The sequence below is a fragment of the Protopterus annectens genome, chromosome 9.part0 (assembly GCF_019279795.1).
Source record: "Protopterus annectens isolate FY-2018-M chromosome 9.part0, PAN1.0, whole genome shotgun sequence".
NCBI classification, from domain to species: domain Eukaryota; kingdom Metazoa; phylum Chordata; order Ceratodontiformes; family Protopteridae; genus Protopterus; species Protopterus annectens.
Window position 1 is genome coordinate 741,999,064 of NC_056743.1, and position 25,215 is coordinate 742,024,278.

A 25,215-nucleotide genomic window follows, 5' to 3' on the forward strand; every position below is an offset into this window, starting at 1 on the left:
CAGTAAGAAACTAAGGTCCCTCATAAAATCATCCAAGGCTAACTTTGAAAGAAAAATAGCCAAGTATTCAAAAGATAACCACAAAGCCTTCTGCAAAATAGCACAAAATATACTGAACCTACTGATATTACCAACATCCTGGCAGATAGATTCAGTGCAAACCTCACCCCCCCACACCCCCAAAAGTTCCCACAACAATACTGGAAAAGTGTAGTGTCCCAGAAATCACAGACGCACAGGTGAAAATAGCCCTTTCAAAAGCCAAAAACACAGCGTCAGTGGGGCCAGATGGTGTCCCAGGCTGCGTCTTGCATGAGCTACAGAATGAACTAACCCCCCCCCCACCTAAACATGCTGTTCAACCTCAGCCTCTCCACAGGCTATGTGCCCATAGAATAGCACACAGCAACGGTTATTCCACTCCATAAAGGAGGGGCCACAACTCACCCTATTACCTATCGCCCCATAAGCCTGGTCTGCAAGGCTATGGAGTGCTTCATCATGGAACTCATTAACAAAGACATTGGGAACCTCCAAACACTTGACCTGACCCAGTTCAGCTTTGTTAAGGGCAGATCATGCCTACTAAACCTGGTTGATTTCTTCGAGACAGTCACCAAGGCCATAGATGAGGGAAAGGTTGTTCACACAGCCTACCTTGACCTCGCCAAGGCTTTCAACACCATTCCCCACTCAGGTATTACAGAAAAACTCACCAGCCTGAACATAAACCCCTATGTCACAAGATGGGTTGCCAACTGGCTTACAGACAGAGCTCACATGGTAAGAATAGTGAGCTCCAGGTCCGACTATAAACCAGTCACAAATGATGTCCTGCAAGGCTCAGTCCTGGAACCCCTACTGTTTGGCATATACTTCTCAGAAGTACAGGCAAACACAGGAAGACTATGGCTAACCAAGTTTGCCGATGACTGCAAACTGGGAGCCATAATTGACTCTACAACTGACACGGACATCCTCCAAAAGGGCCTTACTGAGACGGACACCTGGTGTCAAAGTCATGGCCTCAAGCTAAATGCCAAAAAATGCGTAGTCATCCTGTTTGGGAAAAACACCCACGAATTACTACATAGGTGGCAGCCCTCTTAATACAGAAGAGGTAATAAAAGATCTAGGGACACAGATAGATAGTAATCTCTCCTTTGACAATCGTATTGCCAAAGTAGTTAGGAAATCCTTCTATGTGGCCCATCTAATTACTAAAGGGTTTGCATCTAGAAATAAAGAGGTTATAGTGCCCCTCTACTCAGCACTCATCAGACCCATCATAGAGTACAATGCCCCATTTGGGATGTACCTCACAAGACACTTCCAACAGCTGGAGCGACCACAAAAGTACCTCACCAAGAGGATTACTGGCCTCAAACATATGTCCTATGCAGCCCAACTGAAAAACTCTGGTTGTACTCAGTGGCATATCGCTTACTCGGAGGTGATCTCTGCCTGACTTACAAAGTCATGTCCAACTCAGAATTAATGGACATCCTCCACTTAAAGAAATCCAAGTCACTGTGAGCCACATGCTCTAGTGAGCTAAACCTTCCCACAACAATAAATAGAACATGCTGGAGGGATAGATTCCTGTCACAGAGACTCCCCATGCTTTGGAACAAAATTCCAAACTACATTAGGCAGAGTCCCTCACTAACAGTCTTCAAGAGAAACCTTAACGAGTGGATGGGTAACAGAAAATACACCCCTGGGATCACTTCATTGGCTCTGCTTGACAGAGGATTAGTTAATTAATCAATGGGGCGGCAAAAGCCGACACACTCTGGCTAGGCTTATAAATGCCCTCAGGCAGATAGCCTAGTACCTACCTATGAACCTATAAAATATTTAATAAATAATTAAAACCACAAGACAATACTTTCTACTATACAGTGCTAGTCAAACGTTTAGTGATCACACAGAAATACTTAAAATAAATCAGTAGTACAGTTCTGACATCACAGAAAAACACTTAGTGTAATCTTTTCTAATTCCTAGCTACTTCTAGGAGAAAACACAGTTCTAACATACTACTTACATAAAGAGAGCATAAGGCAGTGCTGAGTTGGATGTCCAGACAAAAATGCTTAATAAGGTAACAGACTCAGCACAGCTCCTCGTGGTTTCCTGCAGAGTTCTACAAGCAGTAGTGAGCAAAAGAGGGACTTTAACAGATAGGTATTTTTTTTCTGCTTTCCTACCAGCGACTGTTTAGCCTTGCTGAAAAGTGAGTTTCTAACTATCTGAGTTCTGCAAAGTTTGTTTTTCTGCATTTGTCTGCAAAGTTTGTTTTCCTGCATTTGTCTGCATTTTTTCTGTGTTTTGCACTTTAAAAGTTGTTTTTGCCTTGTTTAATTGTTGTAGGCTACACACTCAAGTGCGCTACCCGATCTAAAGCATTTACTATATTCCTGTTCTAATTTCTGTGGTTTAAGTGAAAAAAAGAAAAAAAATCCTTGTTTCCCACCTTTTCTGAACTAGAATAGTCCATTTTTCAGGTATTGCTGAATTCTAGGCTGTGTCATAGTTCCTGTGTTGCCCATATCTTTACTTGGATAGGAGGAAGCTTCTTTGTTCACCTGTGAGAGTGGGGAGCTCTGAGCAGCCTATCTGTCCCTGAAGGAGTGGTCTCAGCCCAGTAACTAGTTGCTTATTGGCTGTTTTGGGCCATTTCCTATCTCTTTCAAACTCCCTGCCTTAAAACCTGCTTTAGCGTGGTTTTGCACTTGTAACAGACTCAGCACAGCTCCCAGTGGTGTCCTGCAGAGTTCTACAAGCAGCAGTGAGTGAAAGAGGGACTTAAACAGATTAGAAGTATTTTTTTCTGCTTTCCTACCAACGACTGTTTAGCCTCGCCGAAAAGCGAGTTTCTAACTATCTGAGTTCTGCAAAGTTTGTTTTTCTGCATTTGTCTGCATTTTTTCTGTGTTTTGCACTTTAAAAGTTGTTTTTGCCTTATTTAATTGTTGTAGGCTACACACTCAAGTGTGCTAGTTGATCTAAAGCATTTACTGTATTCCTGTGCCTAATTTCTGTGGTTTAAGTGAAAAAAAAAACAAAAAACAAAAAAAAAATCTTTGTTTCCTGCCTTTTCTGAACTAGAATAGTCCAGTTTTCAGGTATTGCTGAATTCTAGGCTGTGTCATAGTTTGTGTGTTGCCCATATCCTTACTTGGATAGGAGGAAGCTTCTTTGTTCACCAATGAGAGTAGGGAGCTCTAAGCAGCCTATCTGTCCCTGGATTATTGGTCTCAGCCCAGTAACTAGTTGCTTATTGGCCGTTTTGGGCCATTTCCTATCTCTTTCAAACTCCCTGCCTTAAAACCTGCTTTAGTGTGGTTTTGCGTGATTTTGCGCATCACAGAGTGCCGTTTAAGCAGTTTTTAACAATTCCCGGCTCCACAAAGTCTGCTCTTCAATTCTTCCCTTAGAACTAGTTAAACTCTCAAAGTAAGCACTCAACCTTCATTCTACAGCCCAGCACTTGCTCAAATTTCTCAGTGAGCACTAACAAACTTTAGCACCACACCCCCTTATACTATCCGTAAGTACAAGGTTCCTTATTCGTCCATTCCGGTCAGTCAATAAACCAGTCCTTTAAACTATCCAGGCATGTCCAAAGCACAGTTTCAGGTATACTCTCCAGTCCAGCTGGTGAATCTGGGAATCTTGAGACAATGTTACAGTTGCCTTATGTACACAGACAACCCTCTCCTTCTTCCAACAAACTCAAATATCTGTGAGAGATGCAACTATACAGCCAAACTGGAGGCCGAGCTCTCTCAACCCAAGACTGGCACAGTCAGTCAGGAGGAGAAGGAAACCACTTGCACCACACAGCCAGTCTCACATAGACCAAACGCACCAGCAAAGAAAAGACACATAAACTCACAAAAACATATGCGGAGACTCTAAATAAAAATCTGCCAAAGCAGCAGAGACCTCCAAACCAGACATCCAAGCAACCGCTACCCCACAATAACTTACACGTATCACATACTTCACAAAGTCAGTGTGCCACACAGTCGCAGCCCCTATGGCTAAATAGCACACCTAATACACTAGTAATTGGAGACTCTGTTGTCAGGCACACTGACGTCCCACTCACCAGACTGAACAAGGAGAGGGTCACAGTAAGCTGCTTGTCAGGAACCAGGATCCGCCACATAACACAGGCACTCAGGTCACTCCACAGCAGGTACAAATATGACTGTCATTGTCTGTGTTGGTGTGAATGACCTGAGATGTACCTCCCTGGACTACATGAAAAGAGGCATAGAGGAGCTCTCTCATCATGTAGCCCAGGCTGGTATGACCCTGACCCTGAGTAGCATATTGCTCTCACCAATAATGATGCCACAGTATAAAGACAAAATGATCACTTTTAACAATTGGCTAAGCTATTGGTGTCATTCAAAGGGGATCCAGTGTCTGTCAGCCTGGGATGACATGCTAGACAAGCCACGTTGCTTCTCCAGGGACGGATTTGCACCTGTCACCCTTAGGCTTTCAAATACTGGCTAAGGCTCTTGCCACCCCCATAGTGCCTTTTTTAGGCAAGGCTCAAAAACAAACCCACCTCCATAGACAATACCAGAAACAAAAAACTAAGGGTAATGCTACTCAATGTCAGAAGTCTAAACCTCAAGATGCACGCACTTGAGACACTCCTCAGTAAGGAGAAAATCGATATCTATGCAGTAACAGAAACCTGGTTCAAGGCTCCAGAGAGCACTCCAGCACTACTAGGATTCAACTCATACCATTCCTTTCTGCCCCAGAACTCGGACCAGAATATTAAAGGCGGGGGAGTATCCATTTTCATCTAGGATACCCACACCTCCAGGTTAGTGGCACTGCACGAGGCAGCAGAGACCATCTATGTGCAACTAACAGTAGGTAAAACTGCTTTTCAGTTCATAGCCTGCTACAGATCACCCACCCTGTCTCAGGATCCCCACTCAGCATTCCTGAGAACATTGGAGAATATGAAGGTCTCACCAAACACCATGATATTGGGGGATTTCAACTACCCAAACATTGACTGGGAAGACTACTCAAATCCCAACTCTTTTGCCCAACGGTTCCTGGAGTTTATAAACTCAAATACCATGGAACAACTGGTCACCACTCCCACAAGAGGGGACAACATATTGGACTTGGTCATCACCAACATGGAGGCTCAATGTTCCACACCAGAGGTAAATCCCTCATTGGTAAGATCAGACCATAAACTTATCACAATGGACATCCACATCCCGACCCCACCCCCAGCCAAGGAAACCACTGTGAAAAATTTCTCAAAAGCAAACTTCACACTTCTTAAGACTGAGGTGAAAGTTTCAAAGCCCCCAGGCTAATGGAAAATGCTACCCAATCTGCAGAATCCTTTACAAATGCACTCTATGAGCACCTACAGGAATGCATGGATTGTGCCATCCCAAGTAAAACCAAGACTCACTCCTCCAAGAACAGGAGACCAGTCTGGTGGACCCTGGCCATAAATAAGCTATACAACAGGAGGAGGAAACTATTACATGACAAAGCAAAATCCCAAAAAGGGAAGGCATCCTTGACCAGTACTAGCAAGAAACTTCAATCCCTCATAAAATCATAAAAGGCCAGCTTCGAAAGAAAAATCGCCAAAGACTCCAAAGATAATCACAAGGCATTCTTTAGCTATGTCAGAAATCTGGGTGGCAGCTCTCAGATCTGCTCTGAGCTGGTGCAAAATGGCACAAAATACACTGAACCCGCAGACATTGCTAACATCCTGGCATACAGGTTCAGTGCAAACTCCCCTCCAAAAGGGCCTGTGTCTATCCCAGAAGAATGCAGTCCCCCAGACATCACAGACACACAGGTGAAAGCAGCCCTCTACAAAGTAAAAAACACAGCATCAATGGGACCAGATGGTATCCTGGGCTGCATCTTACACGAGCTCCAAAACCAACTAAACCCTCACATGAATTCACTGTTCCAACTCAGCCTTACCACAGGTTATGTACCCAAAGAATGGCGTACAGCAAGAGTGATCCCGCTCCACAAAGGTGGTGCCACAATGGATCCCGGGAACTATCGCCCTGTAAGCCTGACTAGCCTGGTCTGCAAGGCTATGGAGCGCATCATCATGGATCTCATAAACAAAGACATTGGGACCCTCCAAACACTGGACCCCACCCAATTCGGCTTTGTTAAGGGCAGATCTTGCCTGTTAAACCTAGTTGACTTCTTTGAAACAGTTACCAAAGCCTTAGATGAGGGGAAAGGTAGTCCACACAGCCTACCTAGACCTTGCAAAGGCCTTCGACACAATACCCCACTCTGGTATCATAAATAAGCTTACCAGCTTAAATATCAACCCATATGTCACAAGATGGGTTTCATACTGGCTCAGGGATAGAACTCACATGGTCAGAGTCGTGGGTGCCATGTCCAACTCAATCCTGGGACCCCTCTTGTTCGGTATATACTTCTCTGAGGTACAGGCAAACACGGGAGGACTGTGGCTGACCAAGTTCGCAGGTGATTGCAAACTGGGAGCCATAATCGACTCTCTGGCTGACACAAGCATCCTCCAGAAGGGCCTTACGGAGACTGATACCTGGTGTCAGAACCATGGCCTCAAGCTAAGTGCATAGTCATCCCCTTTGGGAAAAACAAAGTACTCACAAACTACCATATAGAAGGTAATCCACTAATTACGAAAGAAGTAATCAGGGATCTGGGGACCCAAGTAGATAGTAACCTCTCCTTTGACAATCACATTGCCAAAGTGGTTAGAAAAAAACTTCTATATAGCCCACCTAATCACAAAAGGGTTCTAATCTAGATCAAGAGAGGTCATTGTGCCCCTCTACTCATCGCTCATCAGGCCCATAACTGAGTACAATGCCCCATTTGGGATGTACCTTACCCGATACTTGCAACAGCTGGAGAGACCTCAAAAATACCTCACCAAGAGGATCGAGGGCCTCAAACAGATGCCCTATGCAGCTCGACTAAAGAAACTCCAGCTCTACTCGGTTGCTTAGTACCTACTCAGAGGTGATCTCTGCCTGACATACAAGGCCATGTCTAACCGGGAATTGTTGAACATGCTCCACCTCAAGAAAACCAAATCCATTAGAGCTACATGCTCCAGGGATTTAAACCTTAGCGCAGCAATAAATAAGACATGCTGGAGGGATAGATTCATATCCCAAAGGCTACCCGCGCTCTGGAATAGAATCCCAGTCCATGTTAGGCAGAGCCCCTCACTGACCCTCTTCAAGAGAAATCTTGATGAGTGGATGGGAAATAGTAAATTTGCTCCTGGGATCACTTCTATGGCCCTGCTAGACAGAGGCTCAGGAATCTAGTCTAAAAGGGAGGCGAAAGCCAACACAGTCTGGCTAGGCTTATAAATGCCCTAGGGCAGATAGCCTAGTACCTACCTATGAACCTATAATCTCTGGTTCTCACTGTTTAAATTGAAACTCCAGTTCTGCTAAACATTACATCATCTTTTACATCTTCCTAGTGTTCCTAGGCTGACAAAAACTGCATTTACATTATTTTACACTTAGAGCAATAAAGGACATTCCATATGTAAATTCTAGTCATTAACTTTAGCCTTAAAACAATAGGCAGGAAGCCTTCATATAGCCAGACTGGAGCCGACTTTAGATCAAAGTGTCACAATATGCTTTAACTGGGACAGTAGAGAGCACTGTTGCCACATTTTTGTAACAGCATTTTCTTTCATTTAAGACAACAAGCCTGTGATTCACATTCATATTTACAAATGATAGAATTATGTATACAATTTTATCTGGCTAGGCTGGCAGCCTTCACCCTTCTCTACCAGCCTTCACACCTTACATAAAGATGGCAACTCAACTGACCCCCTCAAATTTAAGGCCCATTGCCATTCTATCTCTCCTGTCAAAATTCTCAAAAGGTGCATCCACAAACAGCTCCTTGATCCCCTCCTCCCTAAAAATCAACTTACCCCTGCACAGCATGGTTTCCACCCAAATCACAGTACAGCTACTGCTCTGATATAATTCACAAATTTTATCACAAGTTCTCATGACAACAACAAGCTAATCTCATGTTTGTGTCTGGACCTCTCCAAAGCCTTTTGACACGGTTTCCCACCAGTTGCTTCTGTCCAAACTAGCTACCCTTAATCTCTCAAACTCTCACTTTCTTGGTTCTCCAGCTCTCTGTCCAACAAATTCCAGGCAGTTAAATGGCAATCTAACTTTTATCCCTTCTTATGAGTACAAACTGGGGTAGCCCAAGACTCCATCCTTGGACCCCTCTTATTTAATATTTTTACTAATGATCTGCAGTGTTCCAATCCACTGTAATCTGTCATACAATATGCTGATGATTCCACTATCATCTCCTCTTCCAACAGTATCACTCACTTTCACACCATCACCCAAGAGTCCCTGCAGTTGAAAAATGGCTAACTTCCAACCAATTGCTACTTAACCCTAAGAAAACAAAACTTTTACTATTTCTTCCTAAATCTCTTAAACATCATAAAGCAACCTTCACTGTCTGCTCCCTTAGCACCACCATCATTTCTGTTGAACCTCACACCAAATTGCTAGGAGTTATTATCGCTGACCAACTAAAGTTCGATCTCCATATTCAGCAGTGCATCAAAAAAGCACATCAAAAGTTAGGCCTGCTATATAGCCATAAAAAATTCCTCACAGATGTCTCTAGGCTCCCTCTTGCACAAGCATTCCTACTCTACACACTTCTTTATGCCACCCCTATTCTCACTAATATCCATTGCAGGTCTATGTTAAATATTCGAACATCAAAAATGTCGAATGTTACATGGTCGAGACCATATTTTCAACATTTGGAGGTTCGAATGTTAAATAAAAAAAAAATGAAACAAGAAAAACACACCTTAACAGTGTGAGCAAGCCCCCCTGCACCCCCCACACACCCCCTACTTAAATATACCAACTCCGAGACACCACTTCAGTGCAGAAAGGGGAAATTCTCCCTATCTGCACCGTACAGCGCTGTTGAAAGTCAATCTTCGAACACTTGAAATTTCGAACGTTTGGTCTCGACCATGTAACGTTTGAAGAACTGACATAGACTCTTCAATCCAATCTTCTGTTCAAACTGGAACTCACCTATAATAAAATTGCAAGATTTGTCTCTCACCAACCCTACCACTCTAACTACTACCTTGCCTTGAAAAACCTACAGTGGCTGGAATTTCATTGTCAAGTCCTACTACCCCAGCTTCTCGTAGCTCATTCTATCTTACATGAACCCTCCTCCTGTCCCTCTCTCTCTCTCTACCCTCATTCAGCCCTATACTCCCAACCACATCCTCCATAGCTCCCAACAGCATCTTCTGCAAGTCTATGCACCCAACCAAAACATTATTAAACTCCTCTACAGCTACTCAGTAACAAATGCTTGGAATAAATGACCAGTAAATGTTAGAGATAGATCTCTAACCCCAACTCTTTCAAAAGAACACTAAAGGAAACTCTGTGTATATCATGATCATGCTTATGCTATGACCTAACTTAATCCACCTCCCCTCCTATGATACTATCGCAGCAACCTTTTCTTCTGCCTCTGCTGCTAATAAAGTCTACTAATAATCAATAGTTCCTATAGCTTTCACAGCTGTAGTCTTGGAAATTGGCTCTTCCCCTGGACTTCTCCTGTTTATATATTTGTTACTTTCTCTTTACAAACTTGCCTGTATTTTCTTCATTCTGCTTACTATTGTATGAAACTTCATACTATATTATGTTTTCAATGTAATGACAATTTTCTAGCATGTTGTTGCAACATACATCTCATACATATTGTAATTATTGTAATATTAGTTATAACTTTGTCATCTGATTACTTTTGTTACTTGTACATTTTGGAGCTTTTCTCTTCAGGCCTCTGCTGAAAAAAGGTTGCTGCCCAGTCGGACTAACCCAGTGTACAAATGTCAAAGTTTTATTCCTTCATTTTCTAATCCTATATCTTTATAAATTTGCAAAATTATACCACTAAGGATAAAATGTATACATTTTTTAATAGTAAAAGGGAAAGTGGAACCATGAATATAATGGTATCGCTGTTTGAGATGCTGTACTTCCATATACTGCCCACACTAATAATGCCGAAGGAAGTAAACATTTTTTAATTATCTACTTTGGCCTGCAAGATTAATGTTACAAAAAGCATGATATGCTGTCTGTCTTCTGTTGCTTGTAATGAACCACAAATAAAGTAATATGTAATCAGTGCTCTTTTAGGACTTAGCTAAATAAAGCTATTACAGAAAAAATAATGTTTATAGGATGAGGTAAAGGGGATACGAGGACAGAATTGTTATTTAAATAGCTTATGAATTGCATGTTACTCATTTCCTTTCAATGGCTACAGGACACAGCAGAAGCATCTGCTTTACATCTCTGATGGTTTACTCTCCACATTCTCTTCTTTCACAGCACCTTGGTTGAGAACAGCATCAGTATCAGTGTGTTACAGATTCATTGTTCCCAGCTCAGTGCTCGACTGGCCATGGAAGGCAGGCTGGAAGAGGCCAGAGAGGAAGCATTGGCTCAGATTGAACTGATTCGACAAATACTGTGAGTACACAAGCTTTTTTTCTCATATGTATAGTTAGGGTTAGGCATTTAATAAGAGTACAGTCCTGCAGTAATTCAGTATTCAGAATTATATATGTGCACATCACTGTCAACTGTGAATGGAAAACCTTATTCCACAGGCTGTTGTTTCTGGCACCATACTGCACAACCTCAAGCTGTCTCTGTGGTATTTCTGCTCAGAAATGCAATAAGTTGTTCAGTGACTAAAGTAAGAGTATAATACTCATGTTTCCAAGTGCCTTTGCTTTACAATTAATTTCATTACCTGTTGTACTCCTCATGATAAAGTTCCAAGTGATTATGCAAAAATTAAAGACTATAGTGTATTTGATTTTTTAGTTTCACTGTCAGTTTTTCTCTATAACCACACCAACAAAATCATGTCACAGAAGCTGTATTAAGCAGTGATGTACATATAACTGCAAATCATTATGGGATGATCTCAATAACTTACATCTGTAGAGGAGCTGTATCTTATTTAAATTGTGGTTTCTCTACTACATCATCATGTTTCTAAATATTGGTGTGAGGCATTCCATCTGCAAGAACTAGTTGACAACTTATCTTTCTAGGAAGTAGGAAACCACTTCTGATGCATTTTACATGGAAATATAGCAGCAGATGCATTAATTTAAGAAGTTAGGAATTAAGGATTTAGTCTTTATGACCTCATTGCAGGGATTTTCAGCTTTGAGAAGAATATTCTGGGGGCCACCCTTACCAAGAACATAAAATGTAAAAACAAAACAATTTTTACATCACAGACTATATAGTTTAGTATTTTATATGGTATGAATGTTATATCCAACACCAAAGATTTGTTACTTACACTTGCTTTAGAACCTATTCCTGCTAGCTCTCACCTGTGGCAGGTTACTTGACTGATAACTTTTTGCTGATATTTTCGCTCTTCATTGTGATGCAACCCAATTTATTCACCCACACTACGCTTGGGCTCACTCTGCTCCTCTACCCACTCCCATTCCCACCCACCCCCATATCCAGAAATGTATTCTTTCACTGTCCCCGCCCTCTGACCAATTATCCAATTAAAACCTCTTCCCCACACCCCTCAACACACCCACCCATACCTATCCCTTAACCCCTCCCCACATCTCACTTGTCTAGTTTAGATCCACACACTACTCTTTCACCTATGTTCTCCTTCCACTTTCAAACCTCTCTAGCTATATATTCTACAATGCCTACTACTCGCCATATATTCCCTCTGCCCTACCTACTTTGCATCCTAGTACTAACATACACAACAAACTCCTATACTTCACTCTGCATTAATCACTACCTATCTTCTACTCTTCCTCTGCATTCTAACTCCAGCCTGATTAACTCAAATGTTACTATCAGTGTTCAACATTTCAGTAGAAATATTTCACTTCTCATAACATTTAGATATGACCCCTCCCAACCACCTGCACCCCCCACCCTCAAATACTATTGGCTGTTTGAAAAGCTATCTAATCTACTACTTCACTCCCTCACTAATATAAAACATTGTGAAGGCATCCACCCAAACCCAGGTCCCCTTACCAGCAACATACCACAGTTCTCCCCTACCCACAATCACAACTCTACCAATACTCCTTATATTAAAGCCAATAAAACTGATCTACTCATAATTAACTTCAACCTGAGAAGTCTACTTAATAAAATGAATGAATTCCAGGTTGCCATGGACTTCTACTCCCCAGACATTGCTATTGTAACTAAAACCTGGCTCAAACCACATATTAATGATCAAATAATTTTACCCACAGGCTATAATATCTGCTTCCACAGAACCCTCAACCTGGAATGAGTTAACTGTATCCCCCCAGACCTCCCCAACTTAGAAGTTTTAGTAGCATGCCTCAAAATCAACACCCACAAGACTGTAACCATCGTAGCAACTTACCTATCCCCCAGGAAACAATGTATCCAAAATAATACATATACTGTACAGAATCTCTACTAACTTCACCCAGGAAACCATTGTCCTTTGTGACTTCAACCTAGACTGGCTTACGTGCTCATCTGAAAACCCCTCTACCTTCATAAACCTCTATAATCTCACCAACCTGAATCGACAAACATACTTAAAAGCAATCCATCTTTGACTGGATTCTTATAAAAAATTCTACCTCTAATTATAATGTCAGCTGCCTTCCTTGACACCTTTAGTGTGACCATACACCAACTTTCATCTTCCTTAAAAAATTTCACTCCCCCAATAACATCATATTCAAATTCATTTGCAACAAAAAACTTCTCTCCTCCTTTATTTAACTCTCTTTTCCAGAAGTATGTCTGGCTCCCCCTCAAAGCCCTCCACCTCAGTCTTGCAGTCCAGTACTTCAATGACACCTTCCAGAATATAAAGAACAGCCTGGCCCCCATTAGGAAAATTCATACCAAATCAAAACATTTACCTTGGCTAACAAGCAACTCCAAAGCCTTACTAAAGCAATGGGGCAAAGCTTGGTCAATCTACCACCTAACAAAAAACAAACAGACTGGCTAGAATATAAACAACTGTGGAACCAAGCTAAAAAAACAGATTATACTTGACAAAAAAATATTTTTTCCTCAAATCTCAGCAAAAACATACACACAACCCAGCTAAATTTTGGCAAAGCATAAACCACCTCCTTAAGCCTGACAAATCTTCCACTTTACCCCTCTCCACCTCATGTCACAGATAGCCTAGCCTCACAATTCAACTCGCACTTTGTCAACTCTGTAACATCCCTCATACAAAACAACCCCAATGTACCACTAATCAGTCCTCATCCAGTCAACTCCCTTAACTCTTTCATCTTATCACCGATTCAGACTAGCTACATCAAAATGCTTCTTGCAAAGCTTAAACCTTCATCCCTGCTGGTGACCTTCTCCCAGATGAATACCTAAAGTTAGCTGTACCATCTATCTGCTATCCTGTATCTGTTCTCATTAATTGTTTCATCTCTGAGAAGTATGTCCCCACTGTCTGGAAAATCTCACATACCATACCTCTCCACAAAGGTGGCACTTCCACTGACTTCTCTAACTACTGTCCCATTGCTCTACTCTCTCCTCTAGCTAAAATTTTAGAAAAATGCATCCACCATCAACTACTTGATTACCTCCTAAATAACAACATGCTGTCCAACTCTCAGCATGGATCCTGTCCCAAACACAGCACGTCTACTGCTCTGGTCAGTTTCACCAACACAGTAAACCTCCTCAGAAACAGTGCCCTTCTCATCTCCTCAGTGTTTTTAGAAATGTCAAAGGCATTTGACACATCTACCATCAAAAACTTCTTCACAAACTTACCTCATATGACTTAAGTTTATCCTCCCTTCAGTGGTTCCTTAGTTACCTCTCCAATAGACAACATCCTCTCCCCCCTCTTGCCTATCTCTTTCGGCGTACCTCAAGATTCTGTATTAGGTCCCCTTATTTTCACCATATTCACAAGTAACCTTTCTACTGCCACTAAGTATGCCACCATAATCCAGTATGCAGATGCTGCCACCCTCATATGCTCAGCCCCCACTACCCTTGAACTTCACGAAAAAAAACAAATTCTCTGTTAGACATGGAAACCTACCTAGCTGAAAACAATCTCATCCTCAGCTCTAAAAAAAAACTAAACTCATGGTCTTCTCCAAAAACAAGACTACTTACAAAACGCCTCCACTCACCAACTTTTCATCTAACCAAACTGCTATTGAACCAGTTGAACATACCAAACTCCTTGGCATTACATTCGACAATCAACTAAAACTAGATAAACACATAGCTATAACTATGAAAAAGTACATATAAAATTAGGTCAACTCTACAGAGCCAAACCCTATCTCACCAGCACCTCCAGACTAGCCACTGCCAGGTCATTTCTTTATCCACCCTTCTCTACTCTTCACAAATCTTTACTAACTTACATAAGACAGATGTTAACCAGTTAGAGTCATGGTACAATAAAATAGCCATATTTATGGCCAACATAACCTATAGGGATCACCTCTGCCTAGCTCTAAAAAAAAACTCAACTGGATTGTGCTATCCCATTTACTTCAATTAAACTAACTCACTTTTGAACATAAAATTTTAACCAAACCAAAATATCTGCCCTGACTTAAAATATTTAATCCAAGCTAACTATTAACTTCAGAGAACTACGTTCCTCTGATAAACTTCTAAAAGTAACCAAATCTATGAACAGTTTCAGTGACTCACTGTACTCCAACAAAATTTCCAAGTCTTGGAACCTATTACCTCAGCACATCCTTAATATTGTGACAACACCTTCATATTCAAGAAAACTCTCAGAGGATACTTTTCCAACTACTGGCTTTGTCCTTGCTCTAACTCAGACTAGGGATCCAATTACTCTCTGCCACTAATGATGGATCAACCATTTGATGTCTGCTAACTTTGGCACTCAATGTGTCTCTATTTCACACACTGTGTATATTTGTTTTCACCCAATGTTATTTCAGAGTAGCCTGCATTAGATTCAGTTTACACCGTAATGATGATGCATTTTATTTGTACATGCAACTCCCAGCTGATGCTTTTTTTGTCTTCTACATCTTACTTGTACTATTTGTTTTTGTCACATTTCTCTGTACAACTGTGTATTGTCACTTTAATGTATTTTCTTTGTATAACTCTAACATGATGTTTGTGTATGGAGCTTTTCTCCCCAGGTCTCCACTGAAAATGGGCTTCCAGCCCAGCCAGACATCAGCAGCAGCAGCAACCCCCCTTTTTCCCATTTTTTTTCTACATGGGTTCAGGGTATCGTATTAACTGTCACCAGATCTCTAGATTTAGTGCCACACTCTTGCCTTCTTCAGTACTCATGCCCGACTGTCACAGATCTTCTTTCACACAATCCATCCCCCTCTTTGCTGGACATCCTTGCTTCCTTTTACCTTCTTCCTGTCTGTCCCAAATCTTCCTCACCAGAGTGTCATCTGCTTTTCTGCACATGTTCAAACCACCATAATCTGTTCTCTTTGATCTTTTCTGCAGTTGGAGCTACTTTGGCTTCTGCCCTCTTGTCCTGTTTTCTTCATCTGTCCCACAGTGTGCATCCTACCACCCTTCTCAGGCACTTAATTTCCATCACCTCCAGCTTCTTCAACTGTTCTGCCTTTACTACCCAGGTTTCTGTACCATACAGTAGTACTGGTCACACTACTGTCTTGTACACCTTACTTCTCAGCTTCTTTGGCATTCTTCTGTCATAGACCACACCTGACACACTATGCCAGTTGGCTGCAGCCCTTCTGATACTAGCTTTGACCTCTTCATTCAGACTTCCCTTCTCCTCAACCACCCCTCCGAGATACTTGAAGCTTGTTTACCTGTTCTACTATCTTCCCTTCTATCTCTGTTCTCAGCTTCTTCTGATTTCCCCAGTTTGCTGCCATTGCCACCTTATCTGTGCTTAGTTTCATCCCATCTACCTTCAGTTTTGCATTCCATTCTCCCCTCCTTTGCTAAAGTTCTAGCTCAGAATTTGTCTGTAATGCCAGATCGTGTGCATGCAGCAGCTTTGTTGATCTGTCCCCTCCGACCTGTTTGCTAAAGTAGTCCATCACCAGTATGAACAGTAGTGGGCTCAGAGCTGCAGCCTGGTGTACACCAACTCCCACTGGGAACCCCTCTGTGAGGCCGGGCACTTATTCGTACTTGAGTGATTGGGTTCTTGTACATAGCCTGCACTAATTCTACCAATGTTTCTGGGACTTCAAACCACCACAGTACTGCCCAGATCAACTTTCATAGGACCTTGTCATATGCTTTCTCCAAGTCTTGGAATGCCCAGTTGGACTGTCTCCTCATCTCTAGCTTCTTCTCAAGTATCTGTTTCACTGCAAATATCCAATTGTGCTGCACCCTGATCTGAATCTGAACTGCTCATCTCCCATCTTACATTCTACTACTCTGTGCATCTGTTTATCAATCACCCTTTCATGCAATTGATAGAAGTTTGATGCCTCTGTACCACCCACAGTTGTGGATGTCCCCTTTGTTTTTGTACAGTGGCATGAGTATGCTTATTCCTCCAGTCATCTGGGATATGCCTTTCTCTCCACACTGCTAATAGTACCCTCAGGAGCCATTTCCCCTATCTCATCCAGCATCTTTATCATATCTGCTGTGACCTCATCTGAACCTGCTGCTTTCCCTGACTTTATTTTCCATAGTGCTGTTCTTACTTCTTCTAGGGTGGGCTCCTCTTCTCTCATCATAGGCTATTTCTGGGGCAGTACAGCTTCTGTGGGGTTTTCTTCTTTCAGAAGCTGCTGGAAATACTCCTTCCATCTGCCTTTGAAGTCCTGTGGGACTAGCGAGCAGGTTGTTGCTGGCATCCCTTATGAATGGTGCCTGACTATCTTCTTTATCTTTCTTTCTTTGACTTGCAGCCTGGTATAGTTTTTGTGCCACCTGCTGAGTCACTTTCCAGAAGGTGGTACAGTACCTCTGATGCCCTATCCTTTGCTATTGCAACTTTTTTCTTAGCTTCTATGGTAGCCAGCTAGTAGTCCTTCCTAGCCTGGTCAGTCTTTTCTATCTCCCACTTCTCCCTGCACTTCTTTCTTTTGATGACTTCCCGGGCTTCTGCAGTCTGCTACCAGCTTTCCTTATATACCTTATTTCCATAACTGGCTCGGCCACATATCTTTTCTGTAGTCCTAACACATGTTTTTAGGTGCTGCCATTCTTGTTCAACTCCACATATTTCCTCCTCTTTTGGGGGTGCTAGAGCCCTGAGTAATTCGTTGAACTGTAGTACTTTCTCTCTAGTCAACTTCAGCCTTGTCTCTGTTGACTTGAGAGCCTTCTCTGACCACTGCTTGCAGCTGATTGTGGCAACTAGTGGTTTATGCTGTGGGCCGACTGTTTCACTCGGGTTGACTTTGCAATCATGGATTCTACCCCGGTGCCTTTTCCTTACTAGGAGGAAGTCTACCTGAGTTGCATGTTGGCTGCTGTTGTATGTGATCTGTGTTGGCTACTATCAAGCAGTTTGCCAGACAGAAGTCTAGAATGGCTTCTCCTCCTTTATTCCTGTTGCCCACCCATGCAGACCCAGGCAGTCCTCGTATCCTGTTCTGTCTGTCCTGATATGTGCATTCAAGTCACCCATTGTCAGCACCCATTCATGTTGTCCTGCTTTATGTAGTAGGTCCTGCAGATGCTGTCTGAATGCCCTCTTTTCCTCACTATCACAACCCTGCTGTGGGGCACAGGCTGAGATTATGAATACTGCCCTATAATTACACTGGAGTCTGATTCTCTCTCACCACACAATTCCTACACCATTTCTAGCCTATCCCTGTCCTGATTAGTACAATCTGGATCCCAAGCCAAGTGCCTTTGCTGCACTGCCCTTCCATCTCATCTCTTGGATACATAGGTTCATAGGTAGGTACTAGGTGATCGGCCCTAGGGCCTATACAAGCCAAGCCAAAAAGGTACCCTGGCTTTCGCCACCCAAGAAAATTATTTTACTGTGCCCCTGTCAAGCAGAGCCACAGAGGTGATCCCCAGGCTGAATTTCCTATTTCCCATCCAGTCATCAAGATTTTTCTTTGAGTGCTAATGAGGAGCTTTGTTTGATATAGATAGGTAGTTTGTTCCAGAGTATGGGAAGTCTCTGGGACAGGAATCTATGCCTCCAGCATGTTCTGTTTATTGTGGTGACAAGGTTTAGGCCCCTAGAGCGTGCAGCATGGAGGGATTGGGATTTCTTTAAGTGGAGCATGTTCAACAGCTCTGGGTTTGATATAGCTTTGTATGTTAGGCGGAGATTGCCTCTGAGTAGGCGATATGCAACAGAGTAAAGCTGGAGTTTTTTGAGATGGTCTGTGAAGGACATCTGTTTGAGGCCAGTAATCCTCTTTGTGAGGTATTTCTATGGCTTTCCAGTTGTTGTAAATGTCTTGTGAGGTGCATCCCAAAAGGGGGATTGTACTCTATAATGGGTCTAATGAGTGATGAGTAGAGAGGAACAATGACCTCTTTTTTCCTGGATGAGAAACCTTTTGTGATGAGGTGTGCCACGTAGAAGGATTTCCTAACTACTGTGGCAATGTGATTATCAAAGGAGAGACTACTGTCCACCTGTGTCCCAAGGTCTCGTATCCCACTTTCGGTGTTAAGTAGACTACCACCTATGTGGTAGCTCAAGGGTACAGAGTTTTTACCAAAAGGGATGACAGTGCACCTTTTGGCACTGAGCTTGAGGCCATGGCTTTGACACCAGGCATCTGTCTCAGTGAGGCTCTTTTGTAGGATGTCCACATTGTTAGGAGTTTCATTTATGGCTCCTAGTTTGCAGTCATCTGTGAACTACATTAACCAAAGACCTTCTGTGTTAGCCTGTACTTCAGAAAAGTGGATACCAAACAGGAGAGGACCCAGGACTGAACCCTGTAGTACTCCACTTGTCACTGGTCTGAACTTGGATTTGGAGTCTGCTACTTTCACGGTGTGGGTTCTGTCAGTGAGCCAGTTGGCAGCCCATCTTGTGACATAGGGATTTATACCTAGTTTAGTGAGTTTATCTATAATTCCAGAGTGGGGGATGGTGTCAGAAGCCTTGGCAAGATCTAGATAGGCTGTGTGAACCACCTTGCCCTCGTCTATGGCTTTGGTGACTGCTTCAAAGAAGTCAAACAGGTTTAGGAGACATGATCTACCTTTTACAAACCCGAACTGGGGGTGTCCAGAGTTTGGAGATTACCAATGTCTTTGTTTATAAGTTCCATGATGATACGTTCCATGGCCTTGCAGACTAGGCTTGTTAGGCTAATGGGGTAGTAGTTCCCGAGGTCTGTGGTGGCTCCCCCTTTGTGGAGTGGGATAACCATCGCTGTGCGCCATTCACTGGGCACAAAGCCTGAGGTGAGGCTATGATTGAACATGGTACTTAGGTGGGGTGCCAGTTCATTCTGTAGTTCATGTAAAACACAGACTGGGATGTTGTCAGGTCCCATGGCATTCTCTGGTTTATCATGTAATCCACTTCTAAGCTGTGTCCTGTCAGTGAACCCACATTAAGTGCAGCAATTCTCAGTTCATGTTTGGCAGGTTGGTTTTATGTCCAGATTTTGCTCAACAAAGCTATCCCAGGTAACCCAGGCTGGGAAATTAGACACTGGCCACCCAGTAGCTTATTGCTGGGATTTATGGTGGGAACACACTGGCCAATAGGAGCACATATATCCCTCCCACTATTAGCAAGGGTCCCTGGTGTAGGTCAGAGTAGGCCGGGTCCTCATCCCACTTATCACTGGTAACTACCCATGCCCATTTTGGCGACATTAATCAACATGACTGAATCACCTAGAGCCATATTTTTCAGCATTGAGTGGCTAGCCCTGCCATGGCACACACTCTGTGATCCATGTTCTCCTATCTTGAGGTTGCACACCACAGTAGATGTCCAAAGTGGTTGTCCTGTACAACTCTTCCCCTATAGGGCACCATGTAGAGTCTGTGCTGCTGCCCGCAGCTCCATTCATTGATTAGTTTGAGATGGAAACACTCAGCATGTTTTTCAGATGTGGGAGAAACCCCACGGAGACACAGGGAGAATGTATAAACTCCAAACAGGTGTTGGTCGGAGAACCAAATCGAACCTTGTGCATAGGAGGCGAAGAGCTTAACCATTATGCCATCTGGTCTGTTAGCCCAGCCGGACAATTACCAGGAAATCAAATGTAAAATAGGTAAATAAATAAATATAAATGACCACAACACTTTCTGAAGCTTAGCTTTACATTCCCATGGTAGTTTTTAGCCCTTATATTTTGCATACAAATAATCCAGAGATGGGCAAAGCAAAAATATGTTGGAACATTTACAAGTTTCTCGTAATCCACAAGGAACAAGGGTGCTAAACTGGGGTGAATTTGCAGTTATCCATCCATTCATTGAAATTACATTTTACTAGAGAAAGAGTAGTACCTTATGTCATATGGAAGGTGGTTGCATAGGAGAGGTATTCTGTCTGATAGAAACCTATCCCTCTAACATGTTCAGTTTATTTTGCAAAAGATTGAGATCCCTTGAGTGGGTGTTTATGATACCACTGGACTTGCGAATGTGTAATAAATCTGACAGAATTGGCCTGCAATTGTCCATATAATGACTTAAAAAAAAAGTCATGGGCATTCAGAATCACCATATAGCTGAAACACATGATGTTCATAAGGCTCATTTGCATATATCCCATGTGCCTCTAATACAAGTGGTTTGAGGGTTGCTCAGTGGAAATTCTAGCTTGGCTCGAATTTTCTCTTAGTTTTTACAGTCTGTGGATAAGGAATCTGTCTTTGTTTATATTCTGTAAAGCTTTCCAGTGTTTCAGATCTCTGCCTCATTGTGTATTGTGGATAAAAAGTATCATGAATATGTTATTGCATATTATATAATTACTTAATATATGCTACAAAAATGTTATTTTCTTTTAGCATTATTGTATTGTATATCAGTGATCACTTTGTTTTAAATTAAAAAAAAAAAAAAAGCTTACAAAAACTAGAGACTTCAAATGAATGAGAGATATGGGACAGACAAAAATAAAAGGATAATCAGGTATGTTATACAGAACTTTTATTTTCTCTGTCTTGTCTTTCCCGTACATTGAAAGTCTCCCGGTTTCTTTTTTTTTTTTTAATAAAAAAAAAAAAAAGGCAATGGAGATCTTCTTTCTCTGTTGCTTGCTTTATACTGCACTGATGTAGTGAGTAAGCGTGGGAACAAAAGTCACATAAGCATGTGCAATACATCAGGAATGCTCCAGGATACTGGGTAAAATGGGGAAAAGCAACACTGTGCCCTTATACAAGGACATTATTTAAGAAAAGGAATTAACTTTTTTCTTAAATAATGTCATTGTATAATAACAATAACCTATGGCTGGGTGTGGGTAATGTTGGATTTACTGGTCTATGTTATAACAGCGAACAATCAAAAGAGCGAACGCTATTATATCGGCCACAAAAGAACGAAAACAAAAAAGAGCAAAGAGCCAGAACAGCTAATTTTTTCCCAGGGAAAACATTCGCTGTTCCCAAAAAAAAAAAAAAACACACTAAACACTATTTTAAGAGGGGGGGTTCTCCCCCCACAACCCCCTACTTAAATATACCAACTCCGAGATCACACTACAGTGCCGAAAACGGCAAAGTGACGGAAGCGGCCAAGCGACTTCTTTCCCAGGGAAAGAACTCGCTTAAAAGCCACTTCATCATTTTGCATTTTTGACATTTACAGTTCGATGAAGATGCATTTGACATTTGTCTTAGTTCTTCTGACAGGAACCCAGATTTACCCATGGTTGGCTTTGTTTGGTCACAAGGGCTGCACTACTGTTTCATTAGAGTACAGTTAAACATAAAACAGGTTAAAAACACAACAGTACTTATGCATATAAAGTTTTTGTTGTTTTTTTATTTAAAGGCTTTGAAACTGTCATTGAAATCTGATATCCTTTGTGCTCTGCAGCGTCTTTACAGATGTTGACAGAAAACATTTTTACTTCATTACATTTTATAAATAATAATACATTATTTAAGTCTTAACATTCTAAAGTTTAGTTTTTTTGCTTTATCATATTAAGTAAAGCATGGCTGAATCTATCTTGCAGCATGACTGACCTCAGATAAGATTTTGTCAATTTTAATTTGAAAAACGTTTTCTTCTAATGGCACTGTAGGTAGTACATTAAAAATATGCAAGAGGAATTAGAAAATTAGGAAACTGTATCTCTCTCACTCAAAGCAGAGAATTACATTTCCTGATATGTGTAAGGAAGTTACCGTGCTACTTAGAGAGTAAATCTTTCTTGGTTTCTGTTGTATAAACTTTTTCAAAATACTGCCAAAGTTTAATTTTCTAGTTTCAACCCACTACTCTTGTAAAGCTTGTGTGAAAGCAGGATTTGAGTATAATTGTCAGGCATGTTTGACCTTAAGAAAGACTTGAGCAATTTTAATTCAGAAAGCTGCTTTCCTCGGTTGCCACGTTCAATGGTATTGTAAAAAATATCTGTAGAGCGATAAGTACATGGAAATCCAGCAGGTCTCTCACTCAGAGCAAGGAATTCTATTTCCACGATATTCAAATAGTTTCCAAAGTATGAAGAATTTGTTACAGTGCTTTTAATTCTATTTTTTTTTTTGCTTTATATTCTACAGACTCTCTTGAAATTTTGTTGTTTGTGTTTTTCTTCATCACATTCTTCAGTAAAGCCTATATTGCAAAATGGGGTTTGAGTCCAATCTTCAAGCGTAGTTGACATTAGATAAGATTCTGAGCAGTTTTAATTTGCAAAAGTTTTTTCATGCTGTCATTATGAGTGGCATTATTAAGATATGTATAGCAGCTGTACAGCGAAAGTTCCTTTCCCCAATACTGTTGAGATTGATATTCATAAAAATATCTGTATAGAAAAAAAATGCAGTGGCTCTGTCGTTTAAGGCAAAGAATTCCAGAATTTGTTTCTCCAAAGTATGATGGAAAAATTAGTTTTGATGCCCAGTTTAACTTACAGAATTTTTTTCTGGCTTTCCTTTCTGCAAATTCTTTTAAAATGTTGTCAAAATATATATATTTTTTTACTTCCCCACATTCTGTAGATAGTATTGCAAGGCTGTTAAGTCTGTCTTGGAGCATAGTTGATGTTGGGTACAATTTTATCAATTTAAGTTTGGAAAAGCTCCTTTCACCTGATGCCACTGTGACTGGTATGGTTAGAAATATATGTAGAGTAATAAAAAAACTTGGAAGTCCAATAGTTGTCCCATTCACTGTTAGAAATTCAAGGATTTTTAAAGGCTGTCCGATATGAATATGGAAGAATAGGTTTCAGTGCTTCCGTTTCCATATGACTGGGTCTGGTGATGTATAGTTTTCACAAGTTCACATCCCTGAATGTGCTTTACACGAGTTATTGCAATTCACACAGCATGTTTTTACTCATCCTTTGAGTTTGCTGAAATTTAGTTAAAAATCCAAATAACCAGGTGTGGCTTTTCAGTTGCTGAACCCATGTCTCCAAAGACTGCAGCCTTGTCTAGCACTTAATTGAAACATTCTATTTTGTAAGATTGAGTGGGATCAATAATGGGATCATCAGGAGACTCATAGTATCTGTGCCTTTTTCTTTCTCAGTAGTTTAGCCCTGAATTCTGGGTCGAACTACAAGTCAGTTACAACAACTAAGACTTGTTCACAATCAGTCTCTCTTATTCTTCAGCCAATGCAAGAGATTTTCAAAAGAAGAAAGGCCTTGTAGTTCTTTGCTGACAAAATTTACTTGAAACAGCAAGTCATACTAGAGTACCAACAAAACAATAAAGTTTTAATCTTTCATTTAGTTACAGAGTGATTCAGCTTTACTTCTTAGCTGGGAATCTTCTGAAGTTTCTGCTATAGCAATAAGGGCATCATAGCAATTGCCAGCTCAATACCTTACAGCCTTTACACTTTGTATTCAATATTCACATCTGGTTTCACACAGAGGCTTTATGGAAGGGCCTGTTGTGTGGAAAACTGCCTATCTCCTTGTTGAAGTTGAAAACAAGCATGTAAAGAGACTGAAGTGTTCCAAAAAATGTAAGTGCATCAGGACAGGTTTGTGCCATATCTCCTGGTACTAGGTTGTAGTTGTGACAAGCACATGCTATAAAAATGTTCTTGGATTGTCTTGTAAAAGTCAAACCTGAACACTGGATTCCTTTCTTTTCATGTTGGTTTCATTGTCATAGCCTTGACCTCGGATAGTAGTTGAAGACTAACCCTAATTTTTCTATTCCCTGCTTAACCAGATTATACACATTTTCCTCAGTGGTGCTCTCTACACCTAAAAATGTGATAAACTGCTTGTACACACCAGCTACTGTATCAGGTACTGTACCATCAAAATAATGTCTAATTGCCAAGGGCATCTGTTCTTGATGGCTGATATCTGGACAGCAGTCATGAATGATGATCTTTCTGACTGCATCTCCCATAATATACTGATGGGTTAATTCTGAGTACATTTACCAAGGTAGTGATTGTGCATTTCTATATTATAAATTCATCTTAACATGGTCTTGTGTCAAAGTTTCTAAGCAGTTCTATAACTCCAAGAAAGTTGCCATTATATGAACCTCCTGTCTGCTCACAGAGCCAAGGAATGTAAGATTACATTAGGAAAATAACTGGACTACAGCAACTAACCTCACAAAAACTTGACACCATCTCTTTCTTTCTTGATTTATAAGGTTTTCTTGAACTTTGTCAGTAGTGGTCTCAGCACAATGTCCTCTGCAGTTCACAACAACTCCACATAGCTACTAAATGACCCTTTTGATTTCTCATGCTTTGCCTTTCTAATGTCTACATTGGGCCAGTTGTTGAATCCAGTACTAGTCAGGGCACTATTTCCATAATTTCCAGAGGGACAATAGAAACAAAATATCGTATCCACTGGCATGAAATATATTAACCAAGGGTGAGAAATGATTTCTCAGTTTCTCAGTTTTCCTCTGCAGTGAACTTT

At 41.3% G+C, this 25,215-nt stretch overlaps 1 protein-coding gene across 7 annotated transcripts in view; it reads left to right on the forward strand.

Annotated features, from left to right (window-relative positions):
* LOC122811493 (circularly permutated Ras protein 1-like) overlaps nt 1–25,215 on the forward strand; it is a 1,239,209-nt gene that overhangs the window by 1,056,891 nt on the left and 157,103 nt on the right. For all 7 annotated transcript variants that reach the window (XM_044083365.1, XM_044083368.1, XM_044083363.1 and 4 more), the window contains one exon: nt 10,497–10,637. In XM_044083365.1, the coding sequence (XP_043939300.1) occupies nt 10,497–10,637 (141 nt within the window). The remainder of the gene's footprint in view (nt 1–10,496; nt 10,638–25,215) is intronic.